Genomic DNA, 21,132 nt, shown 5'->3' with positions numbered 1-21,132 from the left:
TACACATTTGAGCAGTTAAGGGTTAAGGGCCTTGCTCAAGGGCCCAACAGATCCCAGGGGTTTGAACCTGGGATCTTCCGAACCGTAGTCCAATGCCTTAACCACTGAGCTACCCCTGAGCTAGTTTAGATGATATTATAAGAAGAACTATATGAATACAAAATAACAATATATATCTTTGACCTGATCTTATGTTATGAAGAGAAGGGGTTTCTCAGTTGAATTGAAATCCTGCTATTGAGGCTGTAGACCTTAACAACTACTGTCTCCTTTAAATTCTTCTATTTAAACAAACAAATTAACGAAGGTATACTTTTTAAATAAAAATGAAAATCTTTGGTTAATATCTTGGTAGCAATGCCCTCCATGTTGACTGCCATTATAATTTTTGGCAGGGTGAGTAACCTTTCCTTCGAAATAACCTCAACGCAGTGGCGCGTCTCGAGATTAATGTTTCAGTTGTTTACTCATCATGGAAACACATAGCCACATAAATTACGTTACCTTTATTTATTTATTTTGGATTTTGCCCCAATTTACTTCTTAATTAAATTACTGCAAGAGGTGGGGTACATTCTGGACCGGGTACTAGTCCATCATAGGGCACACACATACTCACACACACATGCACACACTACGGCATTTCTGGAATGCCAATTAGCCTAAACTGCATGTCTTTTGACTCTGGGAGGAAACCGGAGTACCTGGAGAAAACCCATCAAGCACAGTGCGAGGCCACAGTGCCAACCACTATGCCACTGTGAACCTCTCTCCATTTAGTTATACGTTTACATTTATGGCATTTGGCCGATGGTTTTATCCAGAGCGATTTACATTTATCTCCTTACATTTAAGCAATTGAGGTTTGAAGGCCTTGCTCAAATGCTCAAAAGTGACAGCCTGGTGGTGGGGTTTGAACCAGTGACCTTCTGACTGTCCACTAAGCTAGCCCTGTGCCCTGTTGCCAGTTCTAACTTGTCCCTCAGGTCTCTCCTAAATAGAGAGAGCAGAGACTATCACATGCTCCCTCTGAGACATGTGACACAAGTCATCCAATGCTAGCAAGAGACCTCTCCCCCAGACACAAGAAAACAGCCAATCTGCTATTTGGAGTGGAAATTGAACTCGCGACCATCTCACCACCCAGCAGAAGTTACGTTACCTATAATAATGTGTTGACTCAATTAACGAGCATTATTCAATTCCACTTCTCCTCACCCTGAAGGATCACAAGCCATTTTTGCTTGCTGTCTTTCTGTAAATTTCTTACATTTTTACTTATTAATGTTTGAACAACTGATTTTGGTACTCGATCTCATGCTTTCTTAGGTTGATTGGCTAAAAATTATGCAAATAGTAGGCATTTTAAAAGCTTGTAATTGTACTTGTTGTACTATGTAGTAAAGCTTTTCCTGCCCTCCATCTACATTTCGCTCTCCAGCACCATCACCATCCAGCATCTCCAGAACAAGTTAGCGCTTAAAGTCGAACATAGTGAAACTTTGTCATCAAAAATACCTGTAAAGGTCAGGAATTGGAAGCTCTCTGGCTCACATAAACGATTTAAGATTTATCTGGCACTATTTGATGCTGGAAAAATCTGGATCTGTATTACTGCTTAATTCATATATTTTAATTTAACAGTTTCAATTACGCCACATGATGTTACCATTACGGTATTTTCTTCTTTGTTGGTTTGAATAATCCGAACATGGAGCTTGAAAGGAATTTGACTTAACCCATGCGTGTGACCCGATTCTGAATACAAGGAACTTTCCCGACTCATGAATTCTTACCACTTAATGCGTGAAAACTTTCTTACTTGTTAGCTATGTTAGCCTCATAAAACGTAAAGTGTGACACTAAAGAAGCAAACGTCAATTCTTGCTTACAAGAATTGTCAAAAGGATTAAAAGGCGGAAGTTTGTTTAAACATCAACCAGCATGGCGTAAAAGCCTCAATCGTCACGTCACCTCAACAGAGCATGACGGCAATTCCAGATTTATTCCTCTAAACATGTTCAGCAGGACTAAATTCCCAGCGTTTGTTACAGAAGTATAAACCATAGTGTGATAGACAATGTGATCTGTACACCTTTAGGCTAGGACGTGAAAAACAAATCGATAGGATTCGACTCGAAATGTCGAGGGAACACTAAGAGATAGGTCCTCATGTCATCTCATGTCATCTTCATCCGTTTGATCGTAAAACCGACAGAAAGTAGGGAGTTTATGTGTGACGATGTTATGCTATCTGAGATCTTGTATATATCTATACATATCTATAAATATATTTGTATATACCTATAACAGTAAACACGACGTCTACAAAGCTACGCCGAATTAAGCCAAACTTTCGTCGAGTTTTTATTAATCGGCAGAAATATAATGAGCTAAATACGACGTATTACTCGCCTAAAGTGGTTTCTGACTTTATGACGTGCATTTACGTAGACTCACAGCATAAACAAACACACACACACACACACACACTCACACACACACACCACAGCAGCACTGTTTTATATGCATATATGCTATTGGTCTGAATGTGCGCTTGTCACTCTTTCTGTGTGTTCGGAGGTCAAGCTCGGCCATTTTTTAAAAATATACATATATATTTCCGTCCTCACTTAGCGTTTTTTTCCCCCCGTCTTCCAGGTTTTTAGTAATTGTGGAAAAAATTTTGTACTTTTAAACATAATATTCGTAAAACTCTGATCATGTCAGCGATATTACAAACAACAAAACTCCCAAACCACTTTTACACACTGGTAGACGTCTCGTTGTGGTTCCATTGTTTTTTCTTTTTGTTATCATCATAATTTTTTACAATTATTTAGTGATAGCCTCACATGCCATAACAGTAGCCAATTTTATATTGAACGATTCGCTGTACTACCGAGCGACATGTCAAAGTCCCTGCGTCTGAGACGCGCACAAACATGCACATCGGATTTAATAGTTTTTTTTATGCTTTCCCCACCATACTGTACTGTGTGCCAAGTTTCTTGTCAGATTGTTTTTCCTGTATCAGTAACATCCTCACTGAGAAATCAACTGAATGTGGAATTCCCTGACCCTACATCCATGCTAGCTAGCGGCAAGATGTGGAGATTTTCTACTTAAATTTGAAATTATTCTAAGAAAAGCAACTAATCATGTCGTATACAATGTTAAATATATATTATAAAGAGAAATAAAGCTTGAAACAAAGTAGCAGTAGCTTACTGCCTCTAGTGGGTGCACTTAGCAACTGCGGCTAGCTTGTTTCGCCAATTTACGGACCGTGTTCGATGCGTGTAACGTAAAATCTGACATACAATCTTTACACCAATTTGTGTGATATTGAATATTATTTCAACTGGTTCTCACTGGAGTTTTTATGACGTGTAAAAGTAAGAGCAGTAGAGTTTTCTACACATCAACAGGAAAGAAACTGAACAATTGCTAGCATGGATGTAGGGTTAAACACACTGTTATCTCATTAAGACCTGATCTGGGGTCAGTCTTCCTTCACCACTTCAAGCGAACTTGAAGATGAAATTGTATGTGTGTGTGTGTGTGTGTGTGTGTGAGAGAGAGAGTGTGAGATGTACTTGTATATGAAACTTGCATCAGTATGTTACTGATCCAGGCTCTAGAGAACTTCTCTGTTTCTTCTTCAGAGAAATAGAGCATGTAAGAGAGAAACTGTGGCAGAAACAAAAAAAAGAGAGAGAGAGAGAGAGAGAGAGAGAGAGCACAAGATCTCAAATCCTGGCAGAGATTTCAGTGTGAAATGTAGGACACCTGCTTCTTTACCCATCACCGCACATTCACAAGCTTCCCTCAGTAGTCAGTCCCTCTGAGTGCCCTTGATGGAGGCTGTATCATTAAGTGCACTCTGAGAGCACGGATACACAGAATGCATCAAATCTTCTCGATGCGTTTCGCAGGTTCATCATGAGTTTATTTCCATGTTATTTCACATCATGTCTGTTTCACAGCCAGACCTGGACCATCCTGTTTTCGCTTGATGTTGGGGTGATTGTCTAAATAAAAAAAAAAGGAAAAAGGAAGCACAATATCATGCCACCTACAGCATCTCTGACCCGAAAAAAAAGGAAAGATTTATAGTTCCACCACAAGAGGGCGGCAGTACTCACTGCTCAATACTCCCAGGCTTCAGAACATTCTGGAAGAACCTTATTAGAACGTTCTCTCTGACAACGATAAGAAGGTCTTGGGTTTGCCCCGTATCATCACCGCCGAGCTTGACCTCGCCGCACTTACATGTTTGTATTTTTTTTCCTGTTCGCTGCTGTACAATTAGACATGGCCACCACGGGTTCGTTTTTAACGTGGCCGAGATACGCGCGTGCCCCCCTGGACAACATGGACAGAAACGGAGATTGCGGGCACGCGCGTCTTTATCTAATGATCGAAATAAACCATTTCTCACAAAGGAACGTAGAAGACAACCACTAATACGTTGCATGAATGAGAACATAGTGGAGATTCCTATGCAACAGCTGTGCATGTTTATCCAAAGGGGCTCGACCCCCAGCAAAAAGGACTGATGATGATGATGACGATGAAGATGATAATGAGGAAGGGTAATGCAGATAATGTGTATTAACTGAGATGTGTCATTAAAACATTATGTACCGGTAGTCTCCTGGACTCATTACAGAGTTGTACGTATATATATAAACAGTCTTTATTTGGGTCGTATAATAAGGATAAAACTGTTAGATCATAATTATAACACACACTTATACGGCTTATATTGATGATTCATTCATTGAAAATGTAATAGACAGAGACGATTCGCTCGAGAAAAAAAATAACAACCTAAATTCAACTTTAAGCTGATCTAGAGCCAGATTCTTTCCACCCTTTTTTTTTTTTTAGCTCATGATAGACACAATTGTCTCATGGCATTAGATGTGTGACATGAAACAGAAAAATATGAATTAAAGCACAATAAGTAAGACATAGGTCTATTTGGATGGGATTAGATGCAATTCCATCCCAAAGTCGTGGATTTTTTGTCGTCTGTAAGGAACGTTTCAGAAATATAAAGAACATGATTCCCAGATTGTTTTAACTGACTGCTACAGCTACAGCCGGGTATGTGTTACACTACACTAGCATATGCCACATGATGGTGGTTGTATTCTTCTATAAATAAATCCAATAAATAAACACACAAATATATGCATACGGCGTATGGATAAGTTTGATTATAATAAACATCACACTGAGGTCAGTCGTCCTGTTGGAATGCGTCACCGGGATAAACGTCTCTGATACGACTGGTGAAACAGGTCGGTGCTGATTTTGCCTCGTCGAACTTGTCAGACGCGTGTCTGGCCTTGGTTCAGGTATTGTTCTTTGTTCCACTCGAATAGAGGAAACGCATGGCACCCGGAGTGGAGCAGTGAAGAGGTGAACGCTGTGTGATTGGGAGGGTTTCGTTAGGTGGGCGGGACATGTGCATTTGTCACAATGAAGAAAACAACTACACCTAAAAGTCAGGTACTATATAAGACCTGTAGTAGGAAAGACCTCTACGGTAAAGACTTTCCCTATGGGCTATTTTTAGAGTCACCAGCCTCAGAAATCACCAATTAACAAACAGCACCGAGCCGTTCTGAAGCTTTACAGAGCAGAAGTAGCAGATATACATCTCAATATCAACTGTTCAAAGCAGATTATTGTGTATTTTTGGATGAACGCCTTCAATATTGTTTTATAGTGTAGAAAGAATAAAAATCAGGAACGACCATGGAGTTAGAAAGTGTGTCCAAACTTTTGAGCGATAGTGCATATAACTTACCACACTGCATGTCAAAAGTATTTGAACTTTTCCAGTGACTTTAATTATCTCAAAGCCATGTGAGATGTTGCAGAGCAAAGACCTGCGAGTGTACAATCTACAGGTATGAAACTAAACCCGCCAGCTGCTCTGACAGCTTAAAGTTGGAGCGGTTCTGAAAACCTCATCGGTTTATTAAATTAAATTTATTCCCTAACAATAAAATCAATAAAGAAAAGTAAAGAATAAAAGTCACACTGCAGTGTCCCTAGTGGTTAGTTATATTGTCTGGATGTTCCATTTATTCCACAGTGATGTTACGAGTTATGATTTGTGTGCATTAACAAAAATAAAACGCTCATCTTTTTATCCATTTGTTAGTAACATTTTGTTATAATTACAATAATTATGATTGAATATTATTTGTTCCAATTAAAATGAGTCCTATATTTTAATAACAGTTTGAACAGTTTTTGTAAATAACACAATGACATTGCTTTTATCTCTGTCTTCCAGACAGGTGTCTTCCATTTATTATTATTATTATTATTATTATTATTATTATTATTATTATTATGGGGTTCCAGTAGCTATGACAAGTCAAGTCAGCCTTTATTGTCATTTCTACCATATACAGTTCAGTACACAGTGAAACCTAACAACGTTCCTCCAGGACCAAGGTGCTACACACGTACAACATAAATTATACATAAATTAACAAAACTAGCTAATACAAAACCTAATTAGCTGACTAGCTAAGACACATCCATTTTGTCCATAGATTATGCTTCCTACTGTTACAGCCGGTGAGGAAGGCCTAAGACACGCCTGTAAGGGAACTACCTGCGCAAACACACAATGACACAAAGGCACAAACAGAATTTCTGTTTTATATATATATATATATATGCACTTTTTTGCGGTACCATATCATACAACCTTTTTGTATACAATAAATTAATTTTTAAATATTCTTTAAACATTCAGCTATTAAACATGAGTCTACAATTACTGTGAAACTTCGAGGTGAAATCTATGTAAATAAAAGAAAGGTTTTGTCTGTACATTGGTCAGAACTCATATTGTCTGGATGTCTTTCCGTCCAGACGATTTTGTCTCAGCATCACGCAAAACTGGCTGAACAGAATTGTTGACTGGAGGGACTTTATGAGCAGTTATATGACACATCTAGCACTTTTATTATTTATTTTTCAACTCATTCACTGCTTTTTTTCACGCTTGATTTGGCCGTGGTTATACACGTCACTCAACAGAGCTAATCAATGCAAGAGTTTAGTGTGTCTATACAGAGTATGTGGAAGACACAGTAATGCACCTCCAAGCCGACACAACCTATATAAGTAAAAGTAATGTTTTGTCTGTAGGCAGAAGTCGCTCTTCCAATTATATCTTTATGTTTCATACAGTGGAGGACCAGAAACCGGTCTCAGGAAGACAGACAGGCGTGTGTGTGGGCTTCAACCTGGGACAATAATAATAACGCTGATCACCTTATTTTTAACTTTATCGGTTTTAAAACTATTTCTACAAACACTTTTCCCATTAATGACGGGTCATACTGCACGTAACGCTGGCACTGAATGAGGCATGGCTCAAAAACCATTTTCATGTTAAATGTTTTAATATCATTTGGTAAATTCTACATAGATAAATGTAAATGGTCAGAAGGAATGCAAAAAAATCAGTTATTTAAAAGTTGATTTCAGAATTTATTTTGACACAATACTTTTTAAACCATTACAAGGACATTTAAACCGGTGTCACGCGCTAAAATGCCCCCCCCCACACACACACACATAATCTGTATCAAATATTATATTAGAACATAAATTCATAGGTTTATGATTTACAAATTACACCAAACGAATTTTGTTGTATAGGGGAAATATATATATATATATATATATATATATATATATATATATATATATATATATATATATATTTTTTTTTTTTTTTTTTTTCCTATACAACATGTCTATTTTTATATTGCTTATTTTATAATCAAATTCGTTCGGTGTAATTTGTAAATCATAAACCTATGAATGTATGTTCTAATATAATATTTGATACATTTTAGCACGTGACACTGGAAAGCAATTAAACCTTTGGCTGCATTTAAAGGACTAAACTCCTCCTCTCTATTATAACTATAGAAATATAACCCACGTGTTGTCTCCCTGTAACCTTAATTTGTATTTTATTTTCCCTTCAGATGTGAGTGTAATGTATATAATGCTTCATATATGATTGTTAGACGTTAAGGAGATAAAAAAAAAAAAGAAAATATATTTTTTTTTAAGTACGGATTGAAAATTCTGACCAATCAGAAACAAGACGTTTGGCCGGACCGTTCTCTGAATCTCCGGCAGATGGCGCCAGATCCCCTTATTTCACCTCACCAGCCGCAGCAGCGCTAAACTTCCTGTTAGTGAAATGGCGACGTGGGGCTGGAGGCTCGGGGCGAGTCTGCGGAACTTTCTCCGGACATCGTGGACCCTGGGCGGTAAAGTCCCGCTGAGGCCGGCGGTGGGGGGCGCGGTGGTGGGCTGCCTGTCCGCCGCTGGGATCCTCCGGTATCATCACGAGCTGCGGGGGAAATACTTCCACCCGACCGTGTACGCCAAGGAGACCAGGGTAGGGCTTTAAAAGTTTACACTCGCAACACAAAGTGAGACAAACACTGAAGAGACGCAGAAACTACACACTGGTGTGTCCTACATTAGTGCGGTGTGTGATCTGAAGCTCTACTAATGATCCAGAGTGATGTTTACTGTTACGGTGGAGCGGTTTGGCCACTGATCACACGCATGACGTCACGGTTCAACACTGCCGTTTCGCGGCACTCGGTTACATTGTTGCGTTTTTAAACGGTTAAAATTCCTAAAATAATCTGTTCAGATATAATGACATTAAATTAAAGGTAATTGAGGGGGGGGAAAAAACAAGTTTTTCTTTTCAATAGAAGCAGAAACTATTTCAAACTGATAAAGAATATTTACATTGTTTACTGGAGTCACAAATGTGTTAAATAAAAGCACAAATGGCAAAAAAAAAAGTCACAGTTGTTTTAGTAAGTAGGTGTGAATTTTGCATAATTTTTTTTTTTTTTACAAACCGCTATAAATCCACTACATTTCATTTTGCCGCCGTTTTGCACAGTCAGTCGTTTTGTGTCAGCGATCGCAGCGTCACAGAGAGAAGGGACGGGTTTGGCCTAAACAAACAAACAAACATGTAAACTTCTAAATAAAGGATATGAACTGGTGGCGGTTTTCAAACTAAGCCGTACTACTTTTGTTTCAGGCAAAGATCCAACTAAGTGTCTTGTTAACTAGCGGTTACCCGCGAACATGAGGTTTACCTGCAGCTCCAACCGCATACAGACTTTCAGTAGTTTTGAGCTCAGCATGATGAACCCGCTTTCGCCATGAGGTTTACCCGCGTGCAGATCCTGACGCCTGTGCTACTGGTTCCTGCGTTGCCGCTCATCCTGCTGAGAAAAGCTTGTGACTGAAATACTGGTGCGAACAAACAAACTGAATTTCTGTGTTATATTCAGGTGAAATAGTTGAAACCGGTCCAGACCCTTCCAGGTTGCCAGTACCTCATTCGAACAATAATGATCCTTACATCGAGACTCACTTTCATTTCATCTGACCGTTAAAAAGAAATTTTTAAAAATAATATTCAGATAGATAGATAGATAGATAGATAGAGTGGAACTTCAGTTCACAAACTTTCAATTTGTTTCTAAATTCTGCTCGTAACCCGATTTTGTCGTAGACAGATTACGTTTTTTTAAATAGAATCCGTTCTATGTCACTATGAACTATATTTAACTTTTGATTTATTTTGTTTATATCACAAAGTACAAAGTATAAAGAAGTCCTAATTATACAAAAATAATACAGCAACTGAGCTGCTAAACACTAGACACCGCGTTATCATTCATAATGTGCATCACTCTGTTCGTCACAGTGTTGTTCGGATGATGCTGCTCTGCAAAGGCTTGGACGTCACTCCGCTTTACACAAAACTCTTTTATCATGTGCGCGTTCCACGACCGCGGACCGAGCAAAACTGATGCTACGCGAAACAATCTTGCCTTTGCCAAGCTGCCGCTATCAGCTGAACATAGCGGGTTCTGAGTCGCGTTCCAATGAACAGTTTGTGAACAGAGACAAAGTTTAGGCGGAGTTTTTGGTTGTGGACAGATTTGCCCGTACTCAAGGGCGTTTGTGATCTGTGGTTCCACCTTCATCAACTTCATTGATCCTGAAGGAAATTACAAAAGGTATCAGTTTTAAAATACAGGTGCACTAGAGGCTAAAGTGTTCCTTTTAACATTTTGTTCTATTCCACTTTATACTACAGTTAATGTGTCCTTTTCTTCTCCATGACCCTGCGTGTTCGTAGCAAAGTTCAGTGGTCACGCCTGAACCGTTTCGCAATCTCAGTGTGCTGCATTCCTCTGCAAGGCGTTTTACGTTTTATCTTTGACTTGATTAAATCTCTTTTGATTAAATTTTCTAAAGGATGCTGTCTAGTAATAATTCTGCACACTCGCCAGGGACAGGAATCATCGGTCACCTCCCGATACCATATTATTACGACACCACTTTGCCAATTAAATCAAATTTTGCAATTCTGTAAGTATCACGGTTTTATAAATATCCCAATTTAATATAATTTTCCCCCTGATATTGTTACAATTTTAACACCTTAAACCATTTTTATATATAATTTAATTTAAATTATAAATATAAATAAAAATAAATAAATAAATATAATTTGTTTATTTTATATTTCCATAACTATTATTTCTAAACAAACTTGGCAAGTAATTCACTTCTACCACACGGGATGAAAATGTGTAAATAGTTCAGAGTGCGCCACCTGTAGGATTATAAAGAAACTGCAACGTTTTACCGTCTCAAATGTCTTTAATGTTATTAGTGTTGAACAGTTGTGAGTGTCTAACACAGACGTGTACATAAGGCTTCCAGACTCCGCACGTGTCCAGACTAATTTGCACTCGTGGTGTTTTGAGACCGGTGTAAGTGTAAATGAGCAGGTTTGGAGAGAAATGCTGAGCGGAGATTTTTTTAACGTGCGCAAATTCTGATGGAAACGCATTTCTGTCGCACCATTCAGACGTGTGTGTCCTTGGCTCATGAACCAGCCAATTCTGGTCACCAGCTGATCGATTTCGGTGTCAGTGTGGCGTTACATGAATCAGCACAGAAAGCAGGTGTGATTCATAACTGAATCGATGTTGTCTTCCCCCCCATTCTTAACACTTTTTAAATATATATATTTTAAATAGCTCTAAGCCACACCCTTCCTCGTTTAACGATTAAACTTTCACCTCGCTCGTATCAAATCGCGTTTATATGGTTAACATGCATTATTGCAGAAACCAATACATGCTTTTTGATTCCTGTTTAGTGCAGAACTGTGAATCTGGACCAGGGCTGCATGATATATAAGTGACATTGCAATATCCTTATTTATTTGTCCCCCCCCCCTCCCCCTGCAAAATATGTATATATTGAGATACATGTGGTATAATATAGTGTGTGTGTGTGTGTGTGTGTGTATTTGTAATTAAAGGATGATGACACCCCCGTCCCTGCAGTCTCGATGCGGCGTTTGCGCTTCAACCAGTTTGCGTCTGTGATTTATGACCAGGAGCTGTACATGACTCCCAGAGACTTCCTGTACTCTGTCATGTTGGAGCAAGTGGAACGTAAGACGCACACACACACACGCACACATTCATTACTGTTTTCTCCCAGCTAGTTGGCGAGTCTGATTATTTGAATGCTAATTACCTGCCTAGCCAAAAAAGGTGCAGGTGCTAGTGTATCCAGTGCAAAGGTTATAAAGCATACAAATGTGACCTGTTGTTTTTATTAAAAATTAAGATAAGCAAGTACCTACACACTCAATACAAGTAATAAACATTTACAGTGTGCATCTGTCTGCAGTAATTATCCTACAGGGCTGTAATACTGAATCAGCCTCTGACGGTTGTAAAGGTGAATGAGGCACTCGCTTATCTTACTGTGTTTTTAATGAATAAAAAATGTAAACAATGTTACTGTAAATAAACTTTAAACATTTGAACATCATCTCTCAGGTTCTCCTTACTCTACTGGATCAAGTGCTTTTTTGGGGGGGAGGAGGGGGGGTTAAATCAGCTGATGTGTAATCATGCTGGATGCCGTGTTGTTGTCACCCCCAGCCGCCGCTTCATTTAAGAGTGTGTTGTAATGACACCTAGTGGACACATTTAATGTAGCACTTACATCATGCATACATCCAGAGGAACCTTGGATTGCGAGTAACTTGTGATCTGCGAGTGTTGTTGCAAGACAAGCTAAATTTTTTTCGGAATGTGTTTAATAAGATGTCACTCTGGAGGACGGTGAGCAGGTCGTCGGCTCTATTTTTAAAAATTTACTAAATCGCTAAATTTCACTTTCCCTTCGTTGAAGAAATGTTTTTTCACCTATCTTGTCATTTATTTGCACTACCTCAACTCATCACTGTATATTGCATTGTGTCGTGTTGGTGCTCTTGTTTGTCTCTTAGTTAGCTAGTTAGTTTGTGTTAATTTATGTTGTGTGTATGCACAGCCTGGTCCTGTAGGAGTGTTGTGTTTCAATTGGTACAGGACTGTATGTGGCTGAAGTGACAATAAAAGCAGAACCGACTTGAACTGACTTGAATACTTTCTCTGCCGCTGCCGACTGATGACCCACAGCGAGCGCCTTGCATATGCACAGGGACCAAAAAGTCTCATGAATCCCAATCTGCCCGTTCTCATTCAAGTCACATGATCACGTATCTGATTCAGGTCCGATCTGGGACCGAATACGAAAGTGACTCGGTGCTACACCTGTAAGACATCAGATTTGTGCGTTTGAGTCACTTCAGACTGGTAATGTGAATGTAGTGTTTGTTGGAGAGTGTATGTTAATGTCCAATATCCCTAAAAGCGCGTCACATTCCACCACACACTGTCTCTGAGCTTTTCACCTGCTCGTTTCAGTTCTTCTCGTTGTTCTTGTTTCCCTTCAGATAAACTGCACAAGAGGCCCCTGAGCAAAGCGGTGAGTATGAAGCTGATTCACACCACACCAGACGGTCTGTTTAGAAGGAAAAATAAATGCCTCGCTTTGTTGTACGTCAGCTTAGACAGGTTTTTCACCACGGCCACAGCCATCTCGTCCAGTCTAGTTTAGTTTTTGTCCTGTTAGTCCCTCAGTACGCTACAGAATATCCGTCATGAGCTTGAGATTTACATAACCAGCCGGTGGTTTACTACCGAGCAAGACGGAGCGGTGAAGTGAATGTGTTATAATTAGAATGCTCGAAAATAGACCTTAACTAATCGTTATGTAAGATGTGCTTATTAAACTATGCAGATGTGCTTATTAAACGAACGTTCTGGCGACGCTGAATAACCGTGACTGTCTGTTCCTGTTCCACAGGAAGTAGAGAAGATGCTGACGGTGGCTTCTAAAGCCAAAGCAGGAAGCAACCTGTTCAGAGGAATTGGAGATAATGGTACACACACACGTATATTTTTGTATATATAGATACACACATTCTTTTTTTTCCTGTTTTAACGCCCTCTGGTGTGTGTGCAGGGCTGATCTCCTACACCGAGTACCTTTTCCTCCTCACCATCCTCACCAGTAAGTTATTAAAGTATGTAATGGTAACAAAAACAACTAATAATGGAGTGTTCAAGTCAAACCGGGACTTGTGATAAAACTTCTGATAGAAGAGATTGACGTTTACAGAAGACCTCAATCACAGTATGATGATGAGACTCTTAGCCGCAGTAAAACATCTAAACGGTGCAAGCATGTTAAAGAAGGCGTCCATGAGTGACAATCACGACCGAGGTGGTTCGGAACCCACTGCAGTCGTTCCCAAGAACAAGGAGTGGCCACCATCTGTGTGTGAACTGTACACACAATCATTCACCAACACCACTTGCACATTACAGGAACTCAGCTGGGAATTATTACCACATCCTACTTATAGTCCAGACCTCGGTCCAAGTCATTTCCACATGTTTGGGCTAATAAAGGAGTTCCCAGGAGGCCAGCGTTTCAGATGTACTTTGAAACACTGGGAGAAGTGCATTAGTGTCGCAGGGGATTATATAAAGAAATAAAGGGAGTATTTACTTTCATAACTGTGTTCTGTTATTCTGCACAATCAAAAGTCCCGCTTTGACTCGAACACTTGCATTTTTTGTAAACTTGATCGCCTGAATTTTGAGATACCTTTGCATTGATATTGCACCTCAAGTTTTCTTTGACTGAGATTATTTTTTTTTTTCGTAGCATTTGAGCTTAACCCGAGTCAGTGAACTTGATTTAGTAGCGGCTAGCGATCCGAAGCATGCTAACAGTAGGGAACATGCTGTCATTTCAGAGCCATGTACAGGATTCAACATCGCCTTCAAGATGCTCGACATCGACGGCAACGAGCAGGTGGACAAAAAGGAGTTCGAGAAGGTGAAGCAGTGACGTTAATCTTTTTTAAGCGTGTTTTAAGCTCACCTCGTCATTAATAAAAACAAACTACAGTATTGCCACCTTTTAAGAGGACTAACAAGTTTGCAGTTCTTGTATTTCAAATTTGACAAACTGTTTGTGTTGGGTGTAACCGTTAGTCCCGTGTTGGCTCAGGTGGTCGCAAATGGACATAATCCCCACAGTCTCCATGACGACGGTTAAAGCCAAACCTCCCCTCATCCGCTCTTCCCGTCCCATGCACAGTGTGACTCCTCTAAGCTTCTTGTCCCTTTAAGAGCCTGATTTAGGGATCAAGGTCGGCATACGGGGCCATGTCAGTGCAGTAAGTGAAGCAGTGGTGGCTCAAACGGTTAAGGCTCTGGATTGCTAACCCTAAGGTTGGGGGTTCCAGCCCCTGTCCTGCCGAGCTGCCACTGTTAAATCCTTGATCAACTCCATCTGCTCCAGGGATCGCTGTATCCTGTCCAACCCTGCACTCCAGCCCCAGTTTCCACATTCAGCTTGGAAATATTAAATCAATAACTGAGTTTATAACTAAAGTAAAAATCGGCAAATCTAACATGACCGCTGAAGAACGCTAGCACACACTTTCCTGCGCAGTTCCTTGTCTGTAAAATATGCTAACCATGCTTGGAAATGCAGAACTGTGGGTGCTGTAGATAACTGACTGCCTTGTCTTTGTTAATGCTGTTCGAGGAATGCTTCTGGTGAACGAGAGGTATGTGCTCCGGCATGATTACTGGAATTCGGATCGATCCGAGGAGCGTTGTGTTTATTAGTCTGCAGCAGGAAGTGGGCTGCCTCGGTCCTGGAGAGCCACAACACAGCGAAACCTGATCATTAACTAATGAGCTGATTAATGATAGTGTTCTTGCTCTAACGAGGGCTGATAGAACAGGAAAAACGCAAACAGTGCAGCAGCGTGGCCGCCGGGCTTCCCCTTTCCTGATCTGCAGACGGGAAAATATATATTTATATATATATTTTTTCTTAATTACGGATCGTCTTTGTGAATGTATAAACTAATTGAGGGTTTTTTGTTCCAAAGCTAACGAAAATCATCAGACAAAGGAAGATTGCTAAAGAGGTCCCAGAGGTGAGTTCACCTTATTGTTTGCTTGTTGTTCTTGTTGTATTGGCCTACATTTTCCAAATAAATGTCTGTATGTAAGTCGTAATCAAGTGACGGTAGAATTAATGGTTACGTGATGTTTGTATAATGTCAATAAATTTTGAATATTGAAGCATAAAATAATAATTGTCGCTGTGTATAGCGGTAAAGTATATTGCTTAAATTGGAATATTGGTTAAAGTATCATACTGCTTGGCAATGGGGTGATGGGGGTGTAAAGGAAACACAAACGCCAATATTTAAAAGGACCAAATTAAGCTTTGATTATGGCGCACATTAATCATGTAACGTCCCTACATTTTTTTAAGTGCAGACCTGCATTATTTGGAACAATGGGTCAAAATCCTTGTGTCCTAAAGACTTGTCGAGGTCGGTGTCCAGTTGATTTCTTATGTTCCCAGATCCACTCTTTTATAATCCGAGTCCTGGAATATGGCCTTTTTCATACAGTAGATGTGATAATCTGGTGATTCAGTACAGTCAGGTGGTCAGCTGACTTCATTTTATTGCCCCATAACGTTACTGAGTCTAGACCTGAGTAACTGATTAACCCCAGATCAGCAACTATGCATGATGGAGCATCGCTTTATGTCCTTCCCTTCTTACCTTTACACACTCTGGAATAGACTCAATCTGGACTTATCAGGTCACATGACCTTTGTCCATCGCTCCAAAGTCCAGTCTTTATGATCCCTAACAAACTGAAGCCTATTTTTTCTGATGAGTCTCAATAACAAGTGGTTTTCTTTTGGACACACAGCTGCTTAGTCCTAATCCTGTGAGCTCTCGTCACACTCTGTGTGTGTGTGTGTGTGTGTGTGTGTGTGTAAAATGTTCTTCCTTTCACTGTTAAGAAAGATCATCTCCATGTCTTGACCGTATGTCATATGTCTTTCGACAGAACACACCCAGTTTGTTATCTCTACAACAGAGACTCTGTAAGTTGTTTTTGTTTATCAGATCCATTATGTCTTTAGGCCTTCGAGGAAAGCAATGAGCCGAGCACCACGCTGCAGGCCTTCTTCTTCGGCCGCAAAGGACAAAACAAACTGCAGTACAAAGAGTTTCACAGGTCTGTCTTCAGGAGTGTGCTGCTGTCTTGCATTTTAAATATTCCTTGTCTGATGAACTTATTTTAAATTTCATTGCATTTTCTTAATTATGGATTTTAATTAATAGGCTTTATAGGTAGAAGTAGGTAGGTTTATGCACCTGGGAGCACCTATACTCACACAACATGCAAATGGGTTATCATGTTGTTTTTCATTCACCTCAACTTAATCTTCCGGTCTAACTAGATTCAGTTATGGCTAGCTGTTTTTTCTCTCTTTCTTTCCACTTTGAATTTCCACTATAAATAGTACATGCACATAAATGCATTAAAATGTGATGTGTAAAATAATTTTGTAAATTTTTATGATCATGCATTTGAAGATTAAATTTTTTACCTTTTTTTTTTTTTAAGTATTTACACTTATTTCTCTATAAATACCACTAAAAAAACATGACCTGTACTGTGTGTGTGTGTGTGTGTTTTACTGGTGTGCAGGTTCATGGAGGATCTGCAGGTGGAGGTGCAGGAGATGGAGTTTCTGCAGTTCTCCAAAGGCATGGACACCATGAGGAGGGAGGACTTTGCTGATTGGCTGCTGCACTACACCAACGAAGAAGACAACGACGAATACTTGGAAAACTTGAGGAAGAGAATCCCGACAGGAGAAGTAAGAGGTTTTTTCCACACTGCTATTGGATGTACTGTTTTCGGTTTGAGACCGCCCTTCATCTGTCTCCTTTGTGTCTTCCTGTTAGAGCATCACTTTCGAGGAGTTTAAAGCCTTCTGCCTCTTTACCAACAACCTGGAGGACTTTTCCATCTCGGTGAAGATGATCGCCGACGCCAACAGGCCGATTGGAATGGGTAAGACTGTTCACGGTGTCGGAGCTGCACAGATTTAGGGATGTGACACCATGTGACTCAGAAGTCCGTACGGGTCATCTTTTGGTGCTTCTCAGAAGTCTGGCCTTAGAAACATTGACAACTCAGTACTGTATATAACCGTAATATCCATGGAGTTTCATTCTGTGACTTGCACCACATTGTCAATGCGTAACAAAGTCGTTTTAAATGTCCCAACGTTCACCACTTCGCCCATACTACATCGAGTTCACGCCCAGACGTTCCATTCTGTCGCTGTAACACCCATCATGCTTCCCTTTCGTCTGCAGCACAGTTTAAGAGAGCGGTGAAGATCGCCACAGGACAGGAGCTCTCTGAGAACGTCCTGGACACGGTGTTCCAAATCTTCGACCTAGACGGAGACAATTGTCTCAGCCATAAGGAGTTCATCGCCGTCATGAAGGATCGGATGCTGCGAGGCCTCAGGGTGAGAGATCAAAACGAAATTCAAAATTCAAGCCGTGAATGTAGTCCCAAGTTATTAGTTATATAATGTAATGTGTGTGTGTGTGCGTGCACTGACAGGTTCAGTCCCAGCAGGGCGTGTCAGGTTTCTGGAGGTGTGTGAAGAAAGAAACACTTAAAGGCGCTCAGGAGGCTCTGAGTCACAGCAACAGCCCTTTCTGAATGGAAATGCACCAGTTCCAGGTTCCAGGGGCGGGGCTTGTGACATTAGGGGTGTGGCTATTCCATGTGGTTGCAATAAAGTTATACCAGCACCTGGAGGCTCAGCATGTGGAGACGCGTCACGTCACGCTGGTCCATTACATCCGACTGTCGCGGTTTCATCCACGTTAAATTTTACAATTCATGTATGTTCCTGCAATTCATTATCCGCACTCTGGCTGTAGAATTTACTCAAAATAACCTTTAAACAAGACATACATTTTTTTTTTTTTTTCTACATGATCTCCTGCTTTTCAGTACACTTTGTACATCTGTCAAAAGGCATTTAAAGCATTCCCTCATTAAAAACAAACCGTGCAGCCAACAGTACGCTTAAACTAATCCGGGGTGCGGGTAATTTTTGACTCACCTTCGTATATTAGAACCAATTGTCCCCTCCATGTCCATCATTTTCTTCCAGGATGCTTTATTATTATTATTATTATTATTATTGTTTTATTTGAAATGATCTGACTGAATGTCCAAACAGCAATTGTTAAAGTTTAAAATGTTTACTGGGACCCACAATCCGCTACTAAAGTCCAGTTTACATTTTTTGGTCCAACCAGAATTTCCAAAAAAAGGGAGAAAAAAAATAAATCCATAATTTTGTAGAATCTAAGCTGATAATGAAGTGAGTCTCGTTGTTCTGGGTTCCACAGGGTGAAGCATTAAGTCACTTTTTACTACATCATTAATAAACATATCCAGGTTTGCGGTTTTTATTGTGCAAATGAAATATGAAAGTGTATATGAAAAATGAAATATTTTAAATCTCTGTGCCTTAGATTTTATAAGTCATTTGTGCCAGCTTCTTTGTTTTTGTTTTGTCATTTACTTTTTTTTTTTTTTAATATAATATTTGGTACTCCTGTATATCTAAGGTTGGTATTTGGGTGCTTTCACATCTTGTAGTTTAAATTGGTGAAATTCTGGTACTTTTAGTTCTATTTGGTTTGGTTTCTCTTTAACACTCCATAAAGTGACAAAACACTGGCGTGTGGAGGACAAAAAATTTGTGTAGAGCGATGAGTTTAGAAATCAGAGATTTAGTTGGTGGAGAAAGTAAAGAAAGCGAAACTCACAAAGCCACACACAATTCTTTGTCAGTCCGCACACACCATGTTTTTCGCAGGATTTGACTGTCGTTAGTCTCAGTATTGTTCCTCACATCTACACAAGCGCCCCAAGACGCCCAGCACTGTTTAGTTTAGTTCCTGTATTCAGCCAGATTTAGGATTCAATCGCTCTCTCGCTGTCTGCACTGAGTTTGAATTGTACTGTACCAAGACCAGCACACAGAGATGGTGTCTGATTGGCATCAGTGTGTGTGTGTGTGTGAGAGAGATTTCTGTGCGTAAATAAGCAAACCACACCAAAGAGGATATTGCAGTAGTGTTTGATTCAAATGGACTAAACACTGCATATGTGAAAGCACCTTTGGTTGTGGATCTCTTCTGCTCTCTTTTTTTTTAATCACACTAATCTTTTGGGGCAAATGCAAGCAAAAGCCTGTTTACCAAAAGTCTTGCACACTGGTTTAAAATAAAATAAAATGTGCATGTTTCAGAGTGAGTTCAGACTTCTTATTTCATACTACTACTAATAATAATATTTCTTATAATAGTAGGTGTAATAGCGGTATTATTATTATTAATGTTATTATAGTGGTGGTAATAACGTTAATGTTAATAATTAGTTGTAGTGGTATTATTACTATGAATTTTTACACTTTGTACTACTTAACTTTCAACCTAATATAAAGTAAAATAATGAAGGGAAATAGATACTATATATATATATATATATATATATATAATACACACTTCAGGAAAAGAAAAAGTATTATGATGTATATTATATTGATATGATGATCATACTATAATATATAACGCATAGCAGTAGATTTATTTTAATATTTCTATATAAATAAATATCTATATAGTTAAAAATAAAATAAAATGCTGTATATATATATAGAGAGAGAGAGTCAGCCAAATGTATACACACTTAATGACAAGAAAAACTTTTTAAACTATATATACTTTTTTATCTACATATAGATATCTATTTATATATTTCTTTTTGTTTAATGCATTAAAACTGTTAGAGTTAGTCAGAAAAACGAGCAGCAATAAAACTTCTCTCAACTTTTTGTTTTTCCAAACACAGAAGCGGCCGTTCGTGACGTCACGCGCGCTCTCGCGCTCTCGCTGCTGATTGGACCGAAGGTGATGCGCGAGGCCGGTCGCGCTCGAGCGCTATAAATATCGTTTTAAATTTAAATCGAAATAAACTGAATTTCTGTAACGGCAGAAATAAAGAACATGTCTAACCGCTCCCTAAGCGTGAGTGAAGGCCGTAGAGAGAGCCGTAGTGTGTGTGTGTGTGTGTGTTATTACAGCCGAGCGCTTCTGAGGTAAGTTAGTGAGCTCGCTCTGTGGCGTCAGGTTTCGCCACACACACACACACACACACACACTGAGTAAAATACGTGTACTAGTGCACTAAACAGTGTGATAACACAGTACACAGGACTGTCTAGTGCAGAAGTGTGTGGAATAAAATTATAAAAATAAGGAATTTATTAATTTCGATGCTTAAATTTACCCCAGTGACAAGCAAGACTTGTTTATCGAGTTTATTAGCTTACAAAATAATATGAGAAAAAAAAAAAACACAACGCGTGCTCCCGCACTAGACAGTGTGTGTGTGTGTGTGTGTGTGTGTGAGGAGCACCCCAGCTTACCGAGGCTACTACACAGTGTGGGAGTGTGCTAGTTTGGGACTGACGCGTCTCAAGTGTCGCGCGGAACACGCTAGCTTAGCTTCACCATCATGCGGTTTATATCTATATATTTCCTGTTTAGACCCTGAGAAGGAGAATCAGAGCGTGTTGGGGTTGTTTTGAGAAAATCAGAAACCCCGAAACAAACCGCAAGACGTGACCTTTTCCATTCCCCATCTTCTCTCTGGGCTGCGGCGGGAG

At 39.6% G+C, this 21,132-nt stretch overlaps 1 protein-coding gene across 1 annotated transcript; it reads left to right on the top strand.

Moving 5' to 3' along the window:
• Positions 1–8,196: 8,196 nt before the first annotated feature.
• On the top strand, positions 8,197–19,712 carry micu2 (mitochondrial calcium uptake 2). Its single transcript, XM_053485773.1, is given in 13 exon segments — positions 8,197–8,223; positions 8,225–8,461; positions 11,441–11,576; positions 12,914–12,945; positions 13,327–13,402; positions 13,486–13,533; positions 14,285–14,367; positions 15,437–15,484; positions 16,498–16,592; positions 17,070–17,241; positions 17,330–17,438; positions 17,747–17,904; positions 18,003–19,712. Coding segments are annotated over 13 exon segments (1,323 nt in total). The 3' UTR covers positions 18,105–19,712.
• Positions 19,713–21,132: the final 1,420 nt, after the last annotated feature.

The sequence above is a fragment of the Clarias gariepinus genome, chromosome 24 (genome assembly GCF_024256425.1).
Source record: "Clarias gariepinus isolate MV-2021 ecotype Netherlands chromosome 24, CGAR_prim_01v2, whole genome shotgun sequence".
NCBI lineage: Eukaryota > Metazoa > Chordata > Actinopteri > Siluriformes > Clariidae > Clarias > Clarias gariepinus.
This window is presented reverse-complemented; position numbering and strand designations above follow the sequence as displayed.